Raw genomic sequence first — 18,609 nt, forward strand, 5'->3', positions numbered from 1 at the left:
CAGCTGCTCAGTTCTTGCCGAGAGTTGGTGGATTCTCAGGAACAAATGTTTTTCTATTTGTCAGTATGCCCTTAGGACAATGTTCAGAAGCTTTCAATGAATTTTTTCAATAATTATTTTTACCAGTTTAATTGATGTTTGACTGTGGCGAGCGGCCGCTGAGTTCCTGACTGAGGGCATCTGGAAGGCCAGTGTTCCACAGTGTGCTTTGTACAGAGTGTACTATGCACGTACCCCCAGGTGGTATTACGCCTTCGCTTCTCCTCAGCCTTTTTTGTCCTTAGTGAGTGATCCTTTGGTAGGTCTGGCAACCGGAGAAGGATCTCTCCACAGCACTTGCAAAACAGGAACAATGCCTGGAACATAGTATTTCTTGAAAAAATGACTGCATAAATGAATGAGTTAAGCATCTAGAAGAAAGGAGGTGTGGGGTGTGTGAGAACGTGAAAAGGGAGGGAGGGAGGCCCACAGAAGTTGTGAGTGGGAGGGCACCAAACACACTGTGGCTCAACTGGAACCATTGCCCGTCGTCTTGTGGGGCGTCAGTCAGTTATAACACAGTAGTATTTATAAGCTCGTTGTCTCTAGAGCATAGAAGAGAGGCTGGTTCATGGGCTGGGCATGGTTAGAAATCTGAAAATCATTGTTGCAAGTTATGCATGTATGAGTATATGTTCCACATACGTCTTTGCGTGTCATTATGAATATACATATTAAACACGTTGTGTATTACAGATATGCACACACCTATATACAGTAGTTACGGAAGGCTTTGGAGAAGTGGGGTGTTCTCAAAGGTCATTCTTCTTTCTTACCTCAAAATGATAACATAAAGAATATAGGATGTTCAAGCTATCTTTAGTCTTCTGGCCCAGCTGGCCCATTTTGCAGATGACAAAACAGAGGCTCAGAAAGCTCATGTGTTGTGTTCATAATGTCACGTCTGCCTAGTGGGTTCCTGATGCTTGCAAGAATACTCATCCCACGTCTCTTGTTAACCTGTTACGTGAACGAACACAAGCTTTAATCACATAAGCTTCATTGGCTGTGTCAGCGAATACTCGTTCTAGACAACCACTTAAAAATCAACACTCAGGCATAACTGTCATTTGAGTTTCTCCTCTAACTTCTCTGCTTTTCCTCTTCCTCCATTTCTTACCTAAAGTAAATTCTGCAACTGGCAACTTGGAAACGTGTTACAATCCAGACCGTTAATAGGGTTTTACATTTTTAGCAGCTTAATGATGAGGATGTAGGATCTTCCATGCTGGTCCCTCAGGGGTTTCTATTCTTGGCATTTCTTAAACTTTGCAGTAGCCTGAAGTATATTTGACCTTTTTATATGAAAAAACTTAAGTTTAAACTTTGTGTGTGTGTGTGTGTGTGTGTGTGTACACATGTATTTCCCTCTTCTCCATCGATTAGTTAGAAATTTAGACATTATCAACAATTGAGCTTAAAAATACTTGTCAATATTTTCCCTCTGTTTGGTGAGGAAAAAAGAAGCCATTCCCGTCATAATTTAATATTTTCTTCCTTAACAAAATTTGAACGCTGTTAAAAATCTTTTCTATTTTGAAGTCTATTTTGCGGTTTAATTAATGCATCTAGGGTTTTTATTTTACTCTCAGTGGAGATATCTTAATCCATTCATAGTGACCTTTTCTTGTGCAAATTAGTTGTACACGCTTGTTTAAGCAAATGGTCCTTTGCATGATGTCTCTTCTTAATGACGGGTTTATAATTGAAAATTGGCTTACTCCCATATGCCTCGTTTGTATGAGAATGTAAAAATAGATGTGGACTTTAAAAATATAAATGTATATATCAGTATCCCAAAAAGAGGAGGGAAGTATCCAGTGCCTTCAGGCTATGATTAAATTAGACTATTAAGAGTCAGAAAATGCTGATGACATATGCTGCTGTCAAAGTCACACCTGTCTGATGAGCACTGGAAGCTCTTGAAAAATGAGAGTGATTTCATCTTAACTCTGAGAATCTGGGCCTTCACAGGAAACCAGTCATCTCCAGTTTCCCAAGTTTTCCTAAATTCACAGTGAACTTGAAAGTTTGTGTTTGTGGAATGTGTTTGCAGAGAAATCACTTTTAAAGGGATGACCTTAAAGGAAACGAAATGCTCCTTATCTATCCTGCACTTCATCAGCATAAAGAGACAGGTGACACTCATGTTATATTTTCCATTGTTTTCAAGTGCAAAAATAGTGTAACACCAGAAATGGTATGTGTGTGAAAGAAACAATCATCTCGTCTGTGGCCCAGTTCCCTGCATCCCCTATTATTTTATTTTTATTTTTTTAAAGACTTTTTATTAGGGAAGGGGAACAGGACTTTATTGGGGAACAGTGTGCACTTCCAGGCCTTTTTCCAAGTCAAGTTGTTGTCCTTTCAGTCTTAGTTGTGGAGGGTGCAGCTCAGCTCCAGGTCCAGTTGCCGTTGCTAGTTGCAGGGGGCGCTGCCCACCATCCCTTGCTGGAATCGAGGAGTCGAACCAGCACCCTTGTGGTTGAGAGGACGCGCTCCAACCAACTGAACCATCTGGCCACCGGGGAGCAAGCGGCAGCTCATTGACTTCATTCTAGTTGCAGAGGGCGCAGCTCGCTGGCCCATGTGGGAATTGAACTGGCAGCGACGTTACCCAGAGCTCGCGCTCTAACCAACTGAGCCACCCGTCCGCCCCCCCTATTATTTTGTTTTTCTCTTGATATTTCTCTTTCCCCATTTCTTAGGCTCCTTCCCCTATAGGTCATGCCAGCCACTCTTACACGGGAATATTCGTCTGGGGTAACGGAATGTTATTGGTTAAATGTAGTAACTCCAGGTTGAAGGAGACTATGAATGCTGTTTTGTACTGCAATGGAGGTTCCCTGAGTAGATTTTAATAGCATGGTTTTATGGGCGCGGGACAAGAGCAGTGTTAGTTTGGTGAACGACTCAGCATTAAAAAAAAGAACAACTAACAGTGATTCTTTTTTTTTTTTTTTTTTAAGCTAATGGGGACAACACATTTCATCAACACACAAAAAATCTGGTTTTGTAAGCAAAGTCTGAGCAAGCCAAATTGTCACTGGGACCTTCAGACTTGTTTTCTATGCATTGTTTGCAAATGGCCTTGATTGTTTTGTCCCACATGAAGGTTCACATTTGTTCTCCATGCAACAGCCCCCACCCACCCATGGAAAAGTGAGAATAGCCCACCCAGTGTATTTCCCTAGTTACTCTGGGAATTTCGTGCAGGTGTGTGCCCACAGGTGTGCCTTCACCCCCCCTCCACCCCCCACCCACGATTCCTAACAGGTCTTTGTTCACTGATGTCTCCTTCTCTCCTTTTAGGTATGATTATCGGGAAATGCTGCACAATGCCACTTTCTGTCTGGTTCCTCGTGGTCGCAGGCTCGGGTCCTTCAGGTTCTTGGAGGCTCTGCAGGTAAGAGACCCAGAATATGGCTGAGGACTAAAGGCAGACTGGGTAGGTTGAACCTTAGCATTTCTCCTGGGATCTAAACAGAAGGCGTGGTTTGCCTTGAACACCTGAAATCTGTTTTCCCAAGAACGTCTGCAATGTTTTTCATAAGTGGGGGGCGCAGGGAGGACTTACTCCCTGCCTTTGGACGTGAGAAGATTTAGTGGTTGTACCATCAGGGAGGCTGGGTTCCTCAGGGACATGTCTGCAAACACAGGGAGGATCTGACCGCCCCCAGGCAGCCTAGCTGGACCCCTCGCAGAGATCCTGCTCTTTTCATGGAAGCCAGTCTCAGGAGCAATGGAAATGGCTTATGGGTGGTACTCCCCAAAAGCAAATTGTCTGCTCTGTCCCCACTGCCAGTCGTTGCTCAGTTCATCTAAACTGTGAGTGTGATTCCCAGCAGGGTGGTGCTACTCACTCAGCCCAGCTCTTCCGAGGTTCTGTGGTTCAGAGGTCCCGGCTGCAGCTCCGGGACCTCTGTGGAGTCTCTGTTTATTAACCTCGCTCTGCAGAAATGCCTTCTCCTATTGAGACAGCTGTCCAGGTTTCCCACCTGGAAGCTGCAGCCAGCCTTCCTGGAGTGCCCGAAAGCGTGCTCTCCACCTCTCCATTCCTCATCCCCTTTCTGCTATGTACGTTCCTCCTCTGCGCTCTGCACCTTGCCTGAATCTGTGCTTTTATCAGTGCTTCTTAACTCTCAGGATTCTCCCCTGTGCTCCCACGGAAGAGGTCCCTTCTCTTGAAAGCCTTTTCCAGCATACTCTGTGTGTTCTGCGAAGCATACCATCACGGAGCCTCTTGGGATGTTGCATGGACCATTGTCCTCTGCTTTGGATTACGAGTTATCTGGAGCCAAAATATTGTCACTAGCTTGGTGTTTCCTGGCTGTTAGATCACTGTGCAGGTAGTAAACTGGGGCAGCTGGTTTGGATCCTTCCACACTGAAGGGAGCAAATTCCTGGTTCAGATGTTTGCAAAGCATGGGGAAGGTATATACCCTGTGATAGTTACATCCACAAAATGCTTTGTCAGGAATGCTGAGCCCTATTCTACGCTCTATTGCTCATGACTTTGGGGTAAAGCCTTTGCAAGCAGACTTGTGGCAGTTACATTGACAAAACCGTTTATATTCAGGGTTGGTTTTATGCTAGGATTTTGTTGGTGAAAGATTTTGTTACAACAGTAAAACTCCTCCAGCGAGGGCCATCGTCTCCATGGAAGTAAGGTCAGCCAAACCATATACTAGAATAGAAATGGGGTTTTAGCATTCTAGGGCAAGACTTGCAAATACTAAAATCTCGGCTGAATACATAAAACCTTCATGTGACTTGATAACTCATAAAAGCTTACTTTCCTTCTGGCCTAAACAGTCCGGGCTCCATGCAGTATATTGCCCCTGAATGGAATGCCCATGAAATGCCCCATGAAATGCCCCTGAATAGAATGGCTCCTGTTGTCGTTGCCATCACATTGATGAAGTCCCCTTCTTTTCACAGGCTGCCTGTGTCCCTGTGATGCTCAGCAATGGATGGGAGTTGCCATTCTCTGAAGTGATTAATTGGAACCAAGCTGCCGTCATAGGCGATGAAAGATTGTTATTACAGGTAAGGAAGGGGTTGTGGCCTTCCACAGATCAGTGGGTTATTACTGCCCCATCCAAACTTTCAAAGAAGATGAATCCAAAAGGTCAGCTCTATAAAGGAAATTTTATCAGGAGAAAATTGCCTGTGTCATGGCAAATATGAAGTCATTTAATATGACACTGTGCATTTTCCAACACAAAATCTGCCCGGGTCCAGGGAATATATGAGGAAAAGGAGAAGGTTGCAGGTAACAGGTATGAGCTTTGATGGTGAGCAGAGGTGTGTACATCCACCCCCTTCGATAGCCAGAATTTTTAGAAATTATACAAGAGAGGTTTTGTGCAATCCTACAACTTCGTATCCCTCTCCTCTGTTTCTGTGTTTACCTTCAGATTAATTTTCAGAAAGAGAGAGGCCCCTAGGGTTGATTCTTATAATTAGTGCTCTCATTGCTCAAATGTTCCACTCTGCATACCTGCACGAGTGTTATCTTTAAGATCTGTAATTGAAAGAGCAGCCTCTAATAAAAATGTTTTTCTAATGCATTTTTGGCCACTTAGATTTTTCAAAATTTAGTTTTATTGTGGGAAGGACACGTAATCTGAAACCTCTCTTAACCGATTTCGCAGTGTACGGTACGTTCTTATTGATATAGGTGCAGTGTTGTACAGCAGGTCTCTAGAGCGTTCGTCTAGCTTAACTGAAACTTCATGCCGAGTGATGCCCTTTCCCTCCCCCCCAGCCCCTGGCAACCATCGTTGTACTCTTTAAGTCTACGAATTTGACTCTTTTAGGTACCTCATACAAGTGGAATCATGCAGTGTTTGTCTTTCTGTGAGTGGTTTATTTTCCTTAGCATAAGGTCCTCGGAGTTCATCCACGTTGTCCTATATTGTGAAATGAAGACTTAATGTTGTTCAAACTTCCATAGTACCCGAAGCAATCTACAGATTCAGGGCACTCCCTATCAAAATCCGTGTGGCTTTTTTTTTTTTACAGAAATAGAAAGGCAATCCTAAAACTCATATGGACCACAAAAGACCTCATATAAGCCTAATCAATCTTGAGAAAGCAGAGCAAAGCTGGAAGCATCATACTTACTGATTTCATAATATATTACAAATCTACAGTCATCAACACAGCATGGTACCAGCATAAAGACAGGCATACAAAGCAATGGAACAGAATACAGAGCCAAGAAATGAGTCCACATAAACATAGTGAACTAATTATTGACAAAGGTGTCTAATAAAAGTTGAAACTTCTCTAGAGCTGCCTGGGAGGGAGATATAATACAGAGAATTCTGAGGGCCACAATAGTTGGTCACTAAGGATTTCCCAAGCCCTGTTGTGCAATAATCTTTAGGTTCAACACAAATTGTCAGGCTCCTTCCTCTAAAATTAGAGAATATTTTAATGCTTTTCTTTCATGGCATTGTGTACGTTGTCTTGCACTACCAAAATATTTGTAGAATGATTTTTTTTAATGTCCTTTCTTTGCTACCCAGAAAATTAAGTTTCTAACTCGGTTGTTGATTCTTCTTCTGTGCTGCTGGCTGCCGTGCTAGTTGGCTGGGGAAGGGAGGCGCTACTCTCCCTAAAGTAACAGGTGAAATATATGTAGCTGAGATGACTGTGCATTAGGTAAGCCAAGCTAAACACCACTCCCAAAGCATTCCTTCTGCCTGCTCCTCTAGTCTGAGAGCTTAGTGGCCCCTGGGACCTCCAAAACACATGAGGAATCCATGGTGTCTGGCAGTGTCCTCCCCACACAGAGATGGTGTGTACCTAAAACATTTACTCATGAAAGGCCAAACGACAGTGATGAATATGGTTCTTTTCCACGTTGCCTTTTTCCTTTTATGATTTTGAAAAAATAATGCATGTTCATTAAAGGAAATTGGGGAAAGGAAGGGAATAAAAAATATGAGCCATCATTTCTCCATTTGCATACCAGTGTTCCTGTGAATTTGATTTGAATAAGTTGGGAGTTTGTCTCCGAGGTAGAGACCATTTCCAGATACTAAATTGTGGTTGTCCATTTTCTACCATTTCACCAAAGTGGAAGTGTATTTCACCTTCCAAAGCAACCTTTGGCGTGACTCTGAAGATTTCATTTTTCATTTTGCGGCCACCCAAAGTTGCTAGTATTTTCCCCTCTCATATGCAGTCTGTCTTTGCATAGCTGCCTCCATATTGAACAGTGACAGCACTGCCGTTGACAGTGGCTTTAAAGAGCTGGCAACGAGCCCAAATGTCTGCTCTGGGAAATGTTTTTGTTATGTTACAATTTTTCATTTCCTGTTTTAGAACAGCTCGGATGTTTTTATTTGCATACGTTCTCGTCATCATGTCACAAGAGAGCTCCGTGTGGCTTTTCTGTATCTATTTTGGTAGATCCCATGAGTTTTGTTACCATACATGACTTTTTATTAAGACTTCATTGAGTTCTGCAGCTTCCAAACAATCTGGCCACATCAGAATTACTTTATCACTTTCCATACCTGTCTCTCAGGACAAGCAGATTAATAACCAACAGCCAAATGCCATTAAGACTTGGAACTCTGTCTTTTTAATCGGTTGGAATTATCTTCCGGAACACTTTGCAGAGCACTGTCAGACACTTGTATGGTGCACACAAACACGTAGAATATATTTCACTTGGTGTAGGAACATCAAGATGTGACTTAATAAGAGAGGGGAGTGTTAATCCGTGATAGTCCCTTCGTCCTTTCATAACCACTGCCTCCTCAATTTTCTGGAGACCACATAGTGATAACAGCTTTCAGCCTTTTTCTAATGGACTGGTTCTTCATGCCCGTGATAAAACAATGAAGTCAACTCACATAACACTTAGAAAATAGCACTGACATTTAGAAGAGGTCATGATTATGAAAATCGAGCGGAATAATGTCTGTCTTTGGCAATCTAGGTAATTTTGTCAGTGAGTAAATAAAAATAAATTTGCTTTGACTCCTCAAGCATCCATGATATAAATGGTTTCTCTACCTTCTCGAAGGATATTTTACTTCCGTTTGACCTGAGCTCTGGTTTCAGGCTAACATGTGCCTGCCAGTGTTTCTCCTTTACCTGTCACCTTCATGCTTCTTCAGTGTTGGGAATCCAGATACACACACTCTGGAGCACAGATTTACCATCTGCTTATGGGCAAGGCCAAAGCCAGTGAGCTTGTTCTTCTGTTCTTATTGTGAAGCTTTTTTATCTCTCCTCTTAGAGCAATGCTACCACCTCCTTCCCTTCCTGCGGAAATTCAGATGTAGTCTGTCACAATGCCATGGGTAACTTTCTTCTTAAAGCAGCAAAAACAACATTCCCATTTCAACCCAGGCCCCATGTCTGATTAGTTATGCATTAGGGAGGCAAGCATGCAGAAAAAGGTGAGCACAGAAGGGCAGTTGCTAATCGCAAGGACTCTCCCCTACGCGTGTAGACTCCATCAATGAAAGAGACCTTCACCTGTACATGAAGGTGGGAAGCAAGCTCAGGCAACTCACCAGAAACCCAGAAAGTAGCACGTCAAAGCTGGTCCAGACCCCAACTACTTCACATGCAGACGTTAAGCAACGGGTCCACCTTTGAATAGCATCACCCTTATGTTAATAATAATCACAGCAGTTGTAATGAATGCTATATGAATTAGGCTTCCCGTGCTCGAGGAGCTTTGCTAACACTCATATGCTCTTCATTACAACCTTCCGATGTTAGTCCTGTTGGCTCTTCTTAAGAGTAATGTACCACCTCCTCCCTTCCAGTGGAAATTCTGAGGTAGTCTGAGTCAGAATGCCATGGGTGACTTTCTTCTTAGAGCAGCAAACACGACATTCCCATTTCAACCCAGACCCCCATTTTATAAATGAGGAAATGGAGTCTTTGAGAGATCAGGTATCTTGTCCAAGGAAGCACAGCTAGCAAACGGTGGGGCCCAGGATCCCAACTTGTTCTGTCCAACACCTGTGTCCCATGCTTAGCCATTAAGCGACATTACTACTAAAAATAGAGGCATTCCTACGGTGGCTTCAGATGGCCATGGTCAAGTCAGCTCTTAGTTCTTAAATAACTACTACATTAAAGCTGCTCTCCTAGCCTTAAAATGTGCAGCAGTGTGGACAGCACACAGCTCCCTCCTTTAAAATTGTGTAGCCTGGTAGAGAGCAGGGATAAATAAACACGCACGTGGTTGGAAAGATTGCGTGAGATTGGGGTTAAGTGCTGTAGCCCAAAAGAGAGTTCTGGGGAGCAGAACAGCTCTGGGGAGGTGGGGAGGGAGAGGTAGATGCACATAGAATTGACTAACCGCAGCTTCAGATTCATTGCAGAGGCTCAGAGACATTCCCTGAAATGCCCTTGAGTAGGTAATGGGGAGTCCCTGGCTTGGCATGTCGTTAAAGCACTTGGGGATGATGTCTTACAGCGTTCCGCAAGACCTGTAGCTCCTCTGTAAAATTTGGTTGTCTGTGCGCAGGATCGAGGATTTCTGGGACTCAGAGGGGAAAACGGCAATCGCTGCTGTGAGAACACCCTACACAACTGATAAACTGCCTCTGAATCTTAGAGGTGAACCCTCACTTTCATGCATGAAAGGTCATCAAAGCTGATTCCCAATAAATGCTGTTTTGTACCTGACACATCTTAAGGGCTTTTGAACCTAGTAGGTCTGTAGGCTGGACGCTGAATGCTACGAAGAGTAAAAGCCAAAGGGGGTTATTTCGATCCAATGGCATCTCATTGTTTTTCAGTTATAGTTATTATGTGTTCACCTTGTGTTACAGATTCCTTCTACAATCAGGTCTATTCATCAGGATAAAATCCTAGCACTTAGACAGCAGACACAATTCTTGTGGGAGGCTTATTTTTCTTCAGTTGAGAAGATTGTATTAACTACACTAGAGGTAAGTGGGACCACTCTGCTCTCTGTCTTGAATAATGGTCCTTTATACGCTTCTCTCAGCCTTCTGCTTTGCTGGTGGTGATGTGTAATTAATTGGTCAGATGGGGCAAAACCGCATTTTCTGTGCTTGGATGTGACAGTTAACCCTTTTTTACCTGCTCCTCCATGCCCAAGCAAATACCTCCATCACTGACAAACTCCACAAGGGAAAACTGACCTGAGGAGAAATTACACTCCTGACACACAGATCAGCTCTGTCCCACATCACTTCAGGGATATGTGGCTAATGACTGTCCTCCTGTCACTCATACTTAACAGGCATCTTTGGAAGACATATTTCTGGAGCCCATTTAGAAAACACATAGTGACACATTAGGGTGGAACTTTTCTGCCATTCTAAAAATACGAATCCTTTACTGGGCACCATAGGCCAATGGCATTGGAGGACAGCAAAATTAATGCTCAAGACATACAACCCAACCAGCATTCATGCTGCAAGAATGTGTTAAGAAGAAAATTGAGATTTCACCATCTGGTACAGAAAGTGTTAAACTTTATGAAACCAGAAAACCTTCTAGGCAGGTGGGTGCCCATCTTCAAGTTGCTTTTCTTTTTCTTTTTCTTTTTCTTTTTCTTTTCTTTCTTTCTTTCTTTTTTTTTTTTTTCGAGGCAGGAGGCAAAAGGAAAGGGAAGCCAGGAGATGATTCAAATCTTTGGAAGTAGAGCAGATAGCAATGGCCTGAGGCTGCACTGAAGTAGCACAAAGAGCTAAGAAAAGATTTAGGAAACTGCACACTCATGAATTACATGCTTGTAGGAAGGGAAGCAGAGGACCTCTGGTGAGGCACCGCACTGAAGGGATTCAGAGGTGTTTGCATAATGAGGCAGGGGCATGTGTGGCCTCACTTCTGCAGTATTTACTTTAGAAAAGTGATTACTGCTCCTAAAGCTATCGTAAGTTGGAGCACACACTGAGAAGTCGAAGTAATACCAAGAAAATCGAAGTCACCCTGGTTTGTTTGCATTGCTGTTTTCTTGCCATCCTGGGTGTCAGAGCCAGTACTGATCCCCAGGCACAGTGAGGCATTTACTTACCTACCTGGAGCCTACCTGTTTCCCCGAAAATAAGACCTAGCCAGACCATGAGCTCTAATGTGTCTTTTGGAGCAAAAGTTAATATCAGACCCGGTCTTATACCGGATATAATATAATATAATACCAGGTCTTATTTTAATATAATATGCTGGGTATAATATAATATAATATAATATAATATAATATAATATAATAAATATAATACCGGGTCTTATATTAATTTTTGCTGCAAAAGACGCATTAGAGCTGATGGTCCAGCTAGGTCTTATTTTCAGGGAAACACAGTAGCTTGGATTCCTGCTCTTACCTGGGGGTATGCTCTAGTCAGGTTGTCCTCTCATGAATGGTACATTTTTTTTTTTTTTTTTTCTATCCTGGAACCAGGTGAAAAGGGCTTCTTAGGACTGAGGTCCACCCATCAAGGTATCAGCTTCAGATTGGCTTCAAAAGGCTTCCTTATTGCAAGCAAACTTCTCATTCCTCCAAAAGCACTCCTTTCAATTAAAATTGATTGAATCTTCTCTTTTGTTCCTAGCCGCAGATTTGAATATGTAATAGATGCTACCCTTTTCATTTCTTTGATCCTGTCCTCCATCCAAGACCCTTCCTAGACCCTTCTTAAGGAAAGTTGAATGTCAATTTTTTTTTCCCCCTATTGGAATAAGAGTGCTTTTTATCAAAGAAATGCATGTTAATTTTAGAAATAATGGAAAATACTGAAAGCATAAAAATAAAATATTCTACCTTTGAAAAATCACTATTGTCATATATACACACACATAAACACATATATTAGTTCTTTGCTATGCAAATGTATAAATATGTTGTCATTTCTTTTAATTTAAAAAGGAGTATTTCTATACTTAGTTTACAACCTGTTTTTCAGTTTAATACTGTGCTGTTAATATTTTCTCATGTTATTACATTTTTTTGTAATTATTTCTGTGATTATTTTAATGACTATATAATACCCCATTCATGATATCACTTAATTTCTTTAATGAATCCCCAATTTGAAGACTTATAATTGTTTCTGGTTTTTTATTATTATATACATTGTTGAAGCAAATAGCCTCAGCACAGAATTATTGGGCTGATTCGAGATTACCTCCTCAGGATAGTTCCTTGAATTAGATGTTCGGGTTCAAAGGCTATGCTGAATGCTAAGATTTCTAATATGAATTGTCAATTTTCCTGCAATAGAATTGAACTAATTTATGCTCCCTCTAGCTTACATGAGAGGATTTGTTTTGTTTGATATTTTGTTTATTCGCTTTTACCAATATTGGATATTGGATAGTGGATATTGGACTACTACAATATTGGATATTGGACTACATCTGTAAACATGATAGATTACTATTAACTTATATTTCTTAGGCTATTAGTAAGAATGAATATTTTTCATGTATTCCTTACTCAGGCAGCTTTCAAAGAAATAGAAATGGCCACAAAGTTGTCCCACTTTTTCTCATTGTTAATAGCTTATTACGTTAATAATATTAACCCTTTGACTCTTTTGTTGCAAATGTCTTCCCCCAATTGGTGGCATGCCTTTCTATTTTGTTTATGATTGGGCAATCTTTTCATCTGTGGCTTTTCTATTTGCTACTGTTTAGAGAGCACTTTTCAACCCATAATTTTGTTTCTATACACATACACACGTTTATTTTTTGCATTTGTCTTTGTAATCCAATTTACTTTTATGAGTGATCTGTATTGAAAATATAACGTTTTTTTGTTTCAAGGACAAATTGTTGTGTAGTTGTCCCAATGTACTTCCTCAGTTATTCTTTCCTCAGTGTTTTCACATGCCACTTTTAAAAAGCTTTGGTCTATTTCTGGCCTTTTCCTTTTGTCCTAGGTGTTGTCCACTGTAATACACCTAGATCACATGTTTTAGTTGTGTGTTTTTTTTGTTTTTTTTTTACCCTGTATGCCATCCTTTGGTGAACGTCTATTTATTTGACCAATTTGCTATTGTTGACTATTAATTCTTTATTTCTGATGATTTATTTTTACAGGTATAGATTCTTTATTTAAGCAATAGCGTCTACATGTATCTTAGACTACATCTCTATTTCTTTAGGATAGAGTACTTGAAGTGGGATTACTCAACCAAAGAACCTCAGCATTTCTAAGGCTCATGATATGTAATGTCAAATTACTCTTCAAAAAGGTTGTATCAGTTTAGACGGTCACAAGCTGTCTGGGGGAGACCCTCTTGCTGCAGGCTTGTCAGCCTTAAGCATCATCATTTAAACACACACATACCCAACGCTGCTAATTTAACAGACGAAAGATGGTATCTCATTAATTACATTTCTTTTGAGTATGGTTTATTGTATAGATTTTGCCTCTTGCCTATTAAGTTATTGGTGCTAAATTATCCTGCAATAACAGTTGGATGTGTTATAGTCATCAGAATAGGAATTTAAGTCAACCTCTTTTTATCTTTGTTCCTGTAAAGGCTTTCTTCCCCTTGGATTTACGCCATGTTGTTCTTCAGCATCACACTTGTTTTGAAAACACTGCGAACCATATACTTCATTCAAATTTATAGCAACTGTCAAATATCCTTCTATAGTTCCAAGATTAGATTGTAACAACTTAACCTGTCAACCGAGTTGCATGAGACCCCCTGCTTTCTGGATATTCTGACTCAGACTCTTTCTTCCTTGCTTGATGTAATTTTGGCCATGAGAAGGCGATTATTTAGGTTTGGAGATTAGGAGTCTTAGAGTTGTAGGTAGTGTTTAGACACAATTGAAAACAGGCCACCTCATCCTTCTCTGCAATGCTAGGGTCAAGTTATTAGTCCATTCTGTTGTGCTCCATTCTGTCATACGAGTATTTGGGATTTGACTACTATAGTATTTCCAGGGTGATTGAAATGTCCTAGTTTTGCAACTTGCAATTAAGGAGCTATTTAATCAGAGCTAGGCTCTTAGAAGCTTAGTTTTGTGTGTGTGTGTGTGTGTGTGTGTGTCTGTGTGTGTGTGTGTGTACAAACTGAGAAGGAATAATGAGGAAGGACAGTGGTAGAATACTGTAAAGTCAGTGTTCCGTCATGGATTTCATGATTTGTCAGAACACTGCAAAACAGTAACCTGGCACAGAAGATTGAATCACAGGGATAGCTCAATCAGAATCAGGCTGAGCGCAGGAAAAGTGCATGACATTGTAATAATATATGAAAACAACTCAGGGTAGCTTGGAAAGCACATTTTTCATGGAGTTTTATGAAGTCTTCAGTCTCCATTTTTCTTATCAGTTATCTAACCATGCACATTTAAACCACAGTCTTGCTGATGCTGTTATACAATGAAATTGTAAAACCAATAGATAATGGAAATAGAAGACTGCTTTGGCTTGGAATGAGGTGACATATGGTGGCACTGTGTGTATTAGGTAACATTGCATTGGTCAAAAGAGCAAGTCAGGGCTACATGGACTGACTGTAACCTATAACCAGTAGTCCATTATTTGTAAAAAAGATGTCACAGAACAAAGAAAACTAAGGAGGCTGTCATTCTTCCCATCAAATTCACATTAATAAACTATTACTGAGAGTGCTATTTGGGAATATACTGAATTAAAAAACCTTGTATTATTTGTGTGTGCATATATAAATATATATATATATATATATATATATATATATATATATGTATATAGATATATAAATCTATATCTATCTCTATATCTATATATTTTATTGTTTTCCTTATAGCCAAAGAAGTGTCCAATCTCTAAATGTAATGTCTTTTTTCACAACAATAAGAGGGGGTACTAAGTGCCCTGAAGGGAGCCTGGGAGATGTCCAGTGTAGCAATAGGAAGAATTGGGCATTAGGAGAGAGACAATATGATCTTTCTATTTGGTGAAATGTTAGCTATAGTCTTTCAAACTTTTGAGAAGACAAGTTGATATAAACCTTTTAGAAAGATATTTGGTAATAACATGAACATCTTTAAAAGTATTCATACCCTTTGACAAAGTCTTAAAGAAATCCTAAATGTAGAAAAATTTAATTCGTAAATGTGTTCATTGCTTTGCATGGAAAGAATTGCACTATTGTTGGTCATTTAATAAGTAAACCATGAATACTATTAGCAATATGGAAAGATCTCTATAATATATAGCTATGATTTTATAGCTGTGTGAAAATGGAAAAATCTATGCCTAGAAAACAAACACAGGAATGAGGTTTTTTTTATTAATGGCAAAAAAACAACAACAAAAAAATTAAAACTTAGGCAGCTCTTCCTAACAACTCTGAGAGCTTGTTATAATTAATGTGATGTTTTATAGTTTTACTACAAATGAGAAAAGTGAGACATAAAAGGTGGCCAATTGCTTGACCCAGTTTAAATTCAACATTTGCTGTTGCTTTCATACCTTTGCTGATAATTTCCTGTCAAGATCCATTTGAAGAGAATATAAAATGTTTATTGGTATTTCAGAAGAGTACTACTATAACTTATTATTGTATCCTTGAATTTTAAAAGATAACAATGTTGTGATACTCACCCAAAAAAGTCAATGCCAATGAGAAGCATGCCGCCCTGAGACCTGAAGTGAGTGGTGACCCATTTTGTGTCATTTCTGAGTCCATGCCATTTGTATATAGGTCGGATTTATGATGATATCTATTGTCAATTTACTTTGTGTTTTGATATCCAAACTTATTGAAGTGACTACATGCTGGAAGGTGCATAAATTTGGACAGCAAAAAAAGAGAGGATCTAACTGAAAAACTATAAAGGAACTAAACAGACAGTGGATTTGGACAGATAATAAAAATCTGGAATAAACGGTGTTCAAAGTGAAATGGCTAGCCATGTAAAAACCCTTCATAACCATGACACTTTTCTCATAACTAATCCCTAGACAATGGCATTTTAACACATCTCTGCTATACCACAACGAGTAAACATTAATATTTTAGGTAGATTCCTGAAGTCTCCACCGTATTAGAAACCTCTACCTAGCCATATAAAATTAGCAATTTTGATCTGGAGGAAAGAGAAAATGCAGAAATCAGTGAACAAAGATATTTGAGTTCTTCTAATTTTCCTCGTTGCTTCCTTTCTTCTTTCTCATTAAGAAATATAAACATGATAATGATAAAGTTTGCAAAGACAAATGTAGCTCACTTTATTACTGCCTAGTCACCGTGTGGGATGAGATGAGGGTGTTAATAACGTTAGCAAATAATAAAACTCCATTGAAAATGGTCTGTACATAAAATCACATTTCATTAAATGGGGACCTGGAAAATGATGATTTAGGTTCGAAATCTCTTGAAATGTAAGGCAGGTGTTTTCTTTCTTTTTTTTTTAGAAAAAAATACAAAAAAGAAATTGCTGAAAACATGAAATTCTGTGTCAAGTTAATTATTTGCCAAATCATATTTTAATGAGTGGTTGGTATAATTACAAGAATTTGAAAGACACAGAGAAATCTGTAAAGTTGGACTAATCACATTCATCTGACAAATGATTCAGGACGGGAGACTGTTTGACTCTGAATGTAGAATTTAATGATCTGCAAGGTCCCAAAGTCCAAAGAAACTAATGAACTGGCTTGGCTATTATTAGTCTTCATATGCCATAGCTCTTGTCCTGTTATGTAGGATGTTTTAAATAATTGTTCACTCACTACTTTTTGAGATGAAATATAGGAAAACTTCAGTTAACCAGTACCCCCAAAGTCCTACAGTTGACTTTGAAAGGAAAACGAAATATGACAAGCAAATAAATCTGCTTCCTGAATTAAAGCAACAAATCAAAGCCTCACAGCTTCTACTAGAAGGTAGAGAGCAAAGTCCTACCTTCAGTATGCTCCCGGATCAGGCTTCCCATGGTCTACGTTGACGTCTCTGAGCATGAGAACACATCTTTCTGGTGTGGATCCAGACCCAATTGCTAGATGCTGAGCCATCCAGGAAGCCTTTCACACTCTGTTTTGAAATGAACATAAACTCATTGTGATAGAAAGACAAGCTAAAATGGGTGGTTAAACTGAAGTTTAGTTAGGAAATTTGATCAGCCATAATTCCTTTCTTTCTCTTGCTCTCTCCTCCATAGCTCTGTGACTCTCTTTGTGTCCCAGACATTTTTATCAGTGGAGAATTTGGGGGGGTGGGTAGGGTCATTACTTTGAGTGTCTTCATCCCTCCAATCTGGATTGAGCACATCCATGTCAAATACCATCAGAGTCGCATCCTCACCATGTGCTATGTTTTCGTTTTCTAGATTATTCAGGACAGAATATTCAAGCACATATCACGTAACAGTTTAATATGGAACAAACATCCTGGAGGATTGTTCGTACTACCACAGTATTCATCTTATCTGGGAGATTTTCCTTACTACTATGCTAATTTAGGTAAGTGAGTTCCTTCCAGGGAGCTACCCTTGTATATCCTCCAAATGTTGTCAAGCATTGAAGCCCCTTGATTTTTCTGTTGTGCATTGGAGATTGCTTTCTAGAGCCCTGTCATAAATGGTGTATCAGGGTCGAGAATTACAAATCCAGCAGAGCTTTGCAAAGTGAAAAAACAAAAACAAAACACCTTTCTTATCTGAGCAGCTATGTTTAGTAGAGTCATTTCATTTTGAGAAACAGGCTCCCAAATTATGGATCATTTTGAACATGACAATGGTTAGCTATAATTTAACGTCTCACTGTATATAAAATAGAGCTAGAAGATCTTGCCCTAATTTTCTTTTCACAATCCCAACTTCTCTCTCTCATACTAAAGAAAAATTGAATTTATAAAGGGAAAGGAAAAAGATTTAAGAAATATGACAAGGGAGAAATTTATTACTCATTCAACATTTATTATGCTCCTCTTATATGCTACGTTAATGCAATACTAGGTGATAAAAAGTCAAATGAGATGCAGTCTCTGCGCTCAAGCAGGTTTTAATTTAATCCCAATGGGACAAAAGGAAATGAGCAGAGGGACAAAAGTCTACAAAATGCTACTGTAGTGCCATAGATATTTTTGTATTTGGGACCCCCGTTGCTCTAGTAACATCTTAGTAGATATTTTCCCTCATTCACAGTTCCAAATTTGAGAAATCTTGGGATAGTAAAGCATCTTTCAAGTTGACGTGGTAAAAAGACTCTAGATTTTCCACCCAATACTGACATTCTCCAATAATTATCTCACGCTTTTTTGAGTGGTACGTATATAGCTGATAAGATGAAACTTAAAGAAATTCATGGCCTGAAGTATCAACCAGTGACAAAGAACCCTTTAATCCAAACCAAACCTGTTATGGGAACCATATCAAAATCAGTAAATGGTTCCCCCTAGGCAATGTATTTAGAATTTAGTAATTTTCACATTGAGGCAGTATTTGATAAAGTTTCTACGTATTTCTTGTAGAGCATTAAGATCTTCAGTTAGCGCATAGTGTGTAAATGATGCTTCTTAAACTGTCATAGAAAAATCGAAAAGCAATGATTTGTCCTCACGGTTAAAAAGGGAACCCTCCGTCATATTTGTTCTTGATCCTTAGCAG

At 39.7% G+C, this 18,609-nt stretch overlaps 1 protein-coding gene across 1 annotated transcript in view; it reads left to right on the top strand.

Moving 5' to 3' along the window:
* Positions 1 to 18,609, top strand: part of EXT1 (exostosin glycosyltransferase 1) — a 269,989-nt gene that overhangs the window by 233,183 nt on the left and 18,197 nt on the right. The window contains exons 2-5 of the mRNA XM_019714506.3: positions 3,352 to 3,445; positions 4,981 to 5,088; positions 9,858 to 9,977; positions 17,332 to 17,464. Coding sequence (XP_019570065.1) covers positions 3,352 to 3,445; positions 4,981 to 5,088; positions 9,858 to 9,977; positions 17,332 to 17,464 — 455 coding nt within the window. The remainder of the gene's footprint in view (positions 1 to 3,351; positions 3,446 to 4,980; positions 5,089 to 9,857; positions 9,978 to 17,331; positions 17,465 to 18,609) is intronic.

Source organism: Rhinolophus sinicus, chromosome 6 (assembly GCF_057876585.1).
Source record: "Rhinolophus sinicus isolate RSI-liver-muscle chromosome 6, RSI-T2T, whole genome shotgun sequence".
Classification (NCBI taxonomy): domain Eukaryota; kingdom Metazoa; phylum Chordata; class Mammalia; order Chiroptera; family Rhinolophidae; genus Rhinolophus; species Rhinolophus sinicus.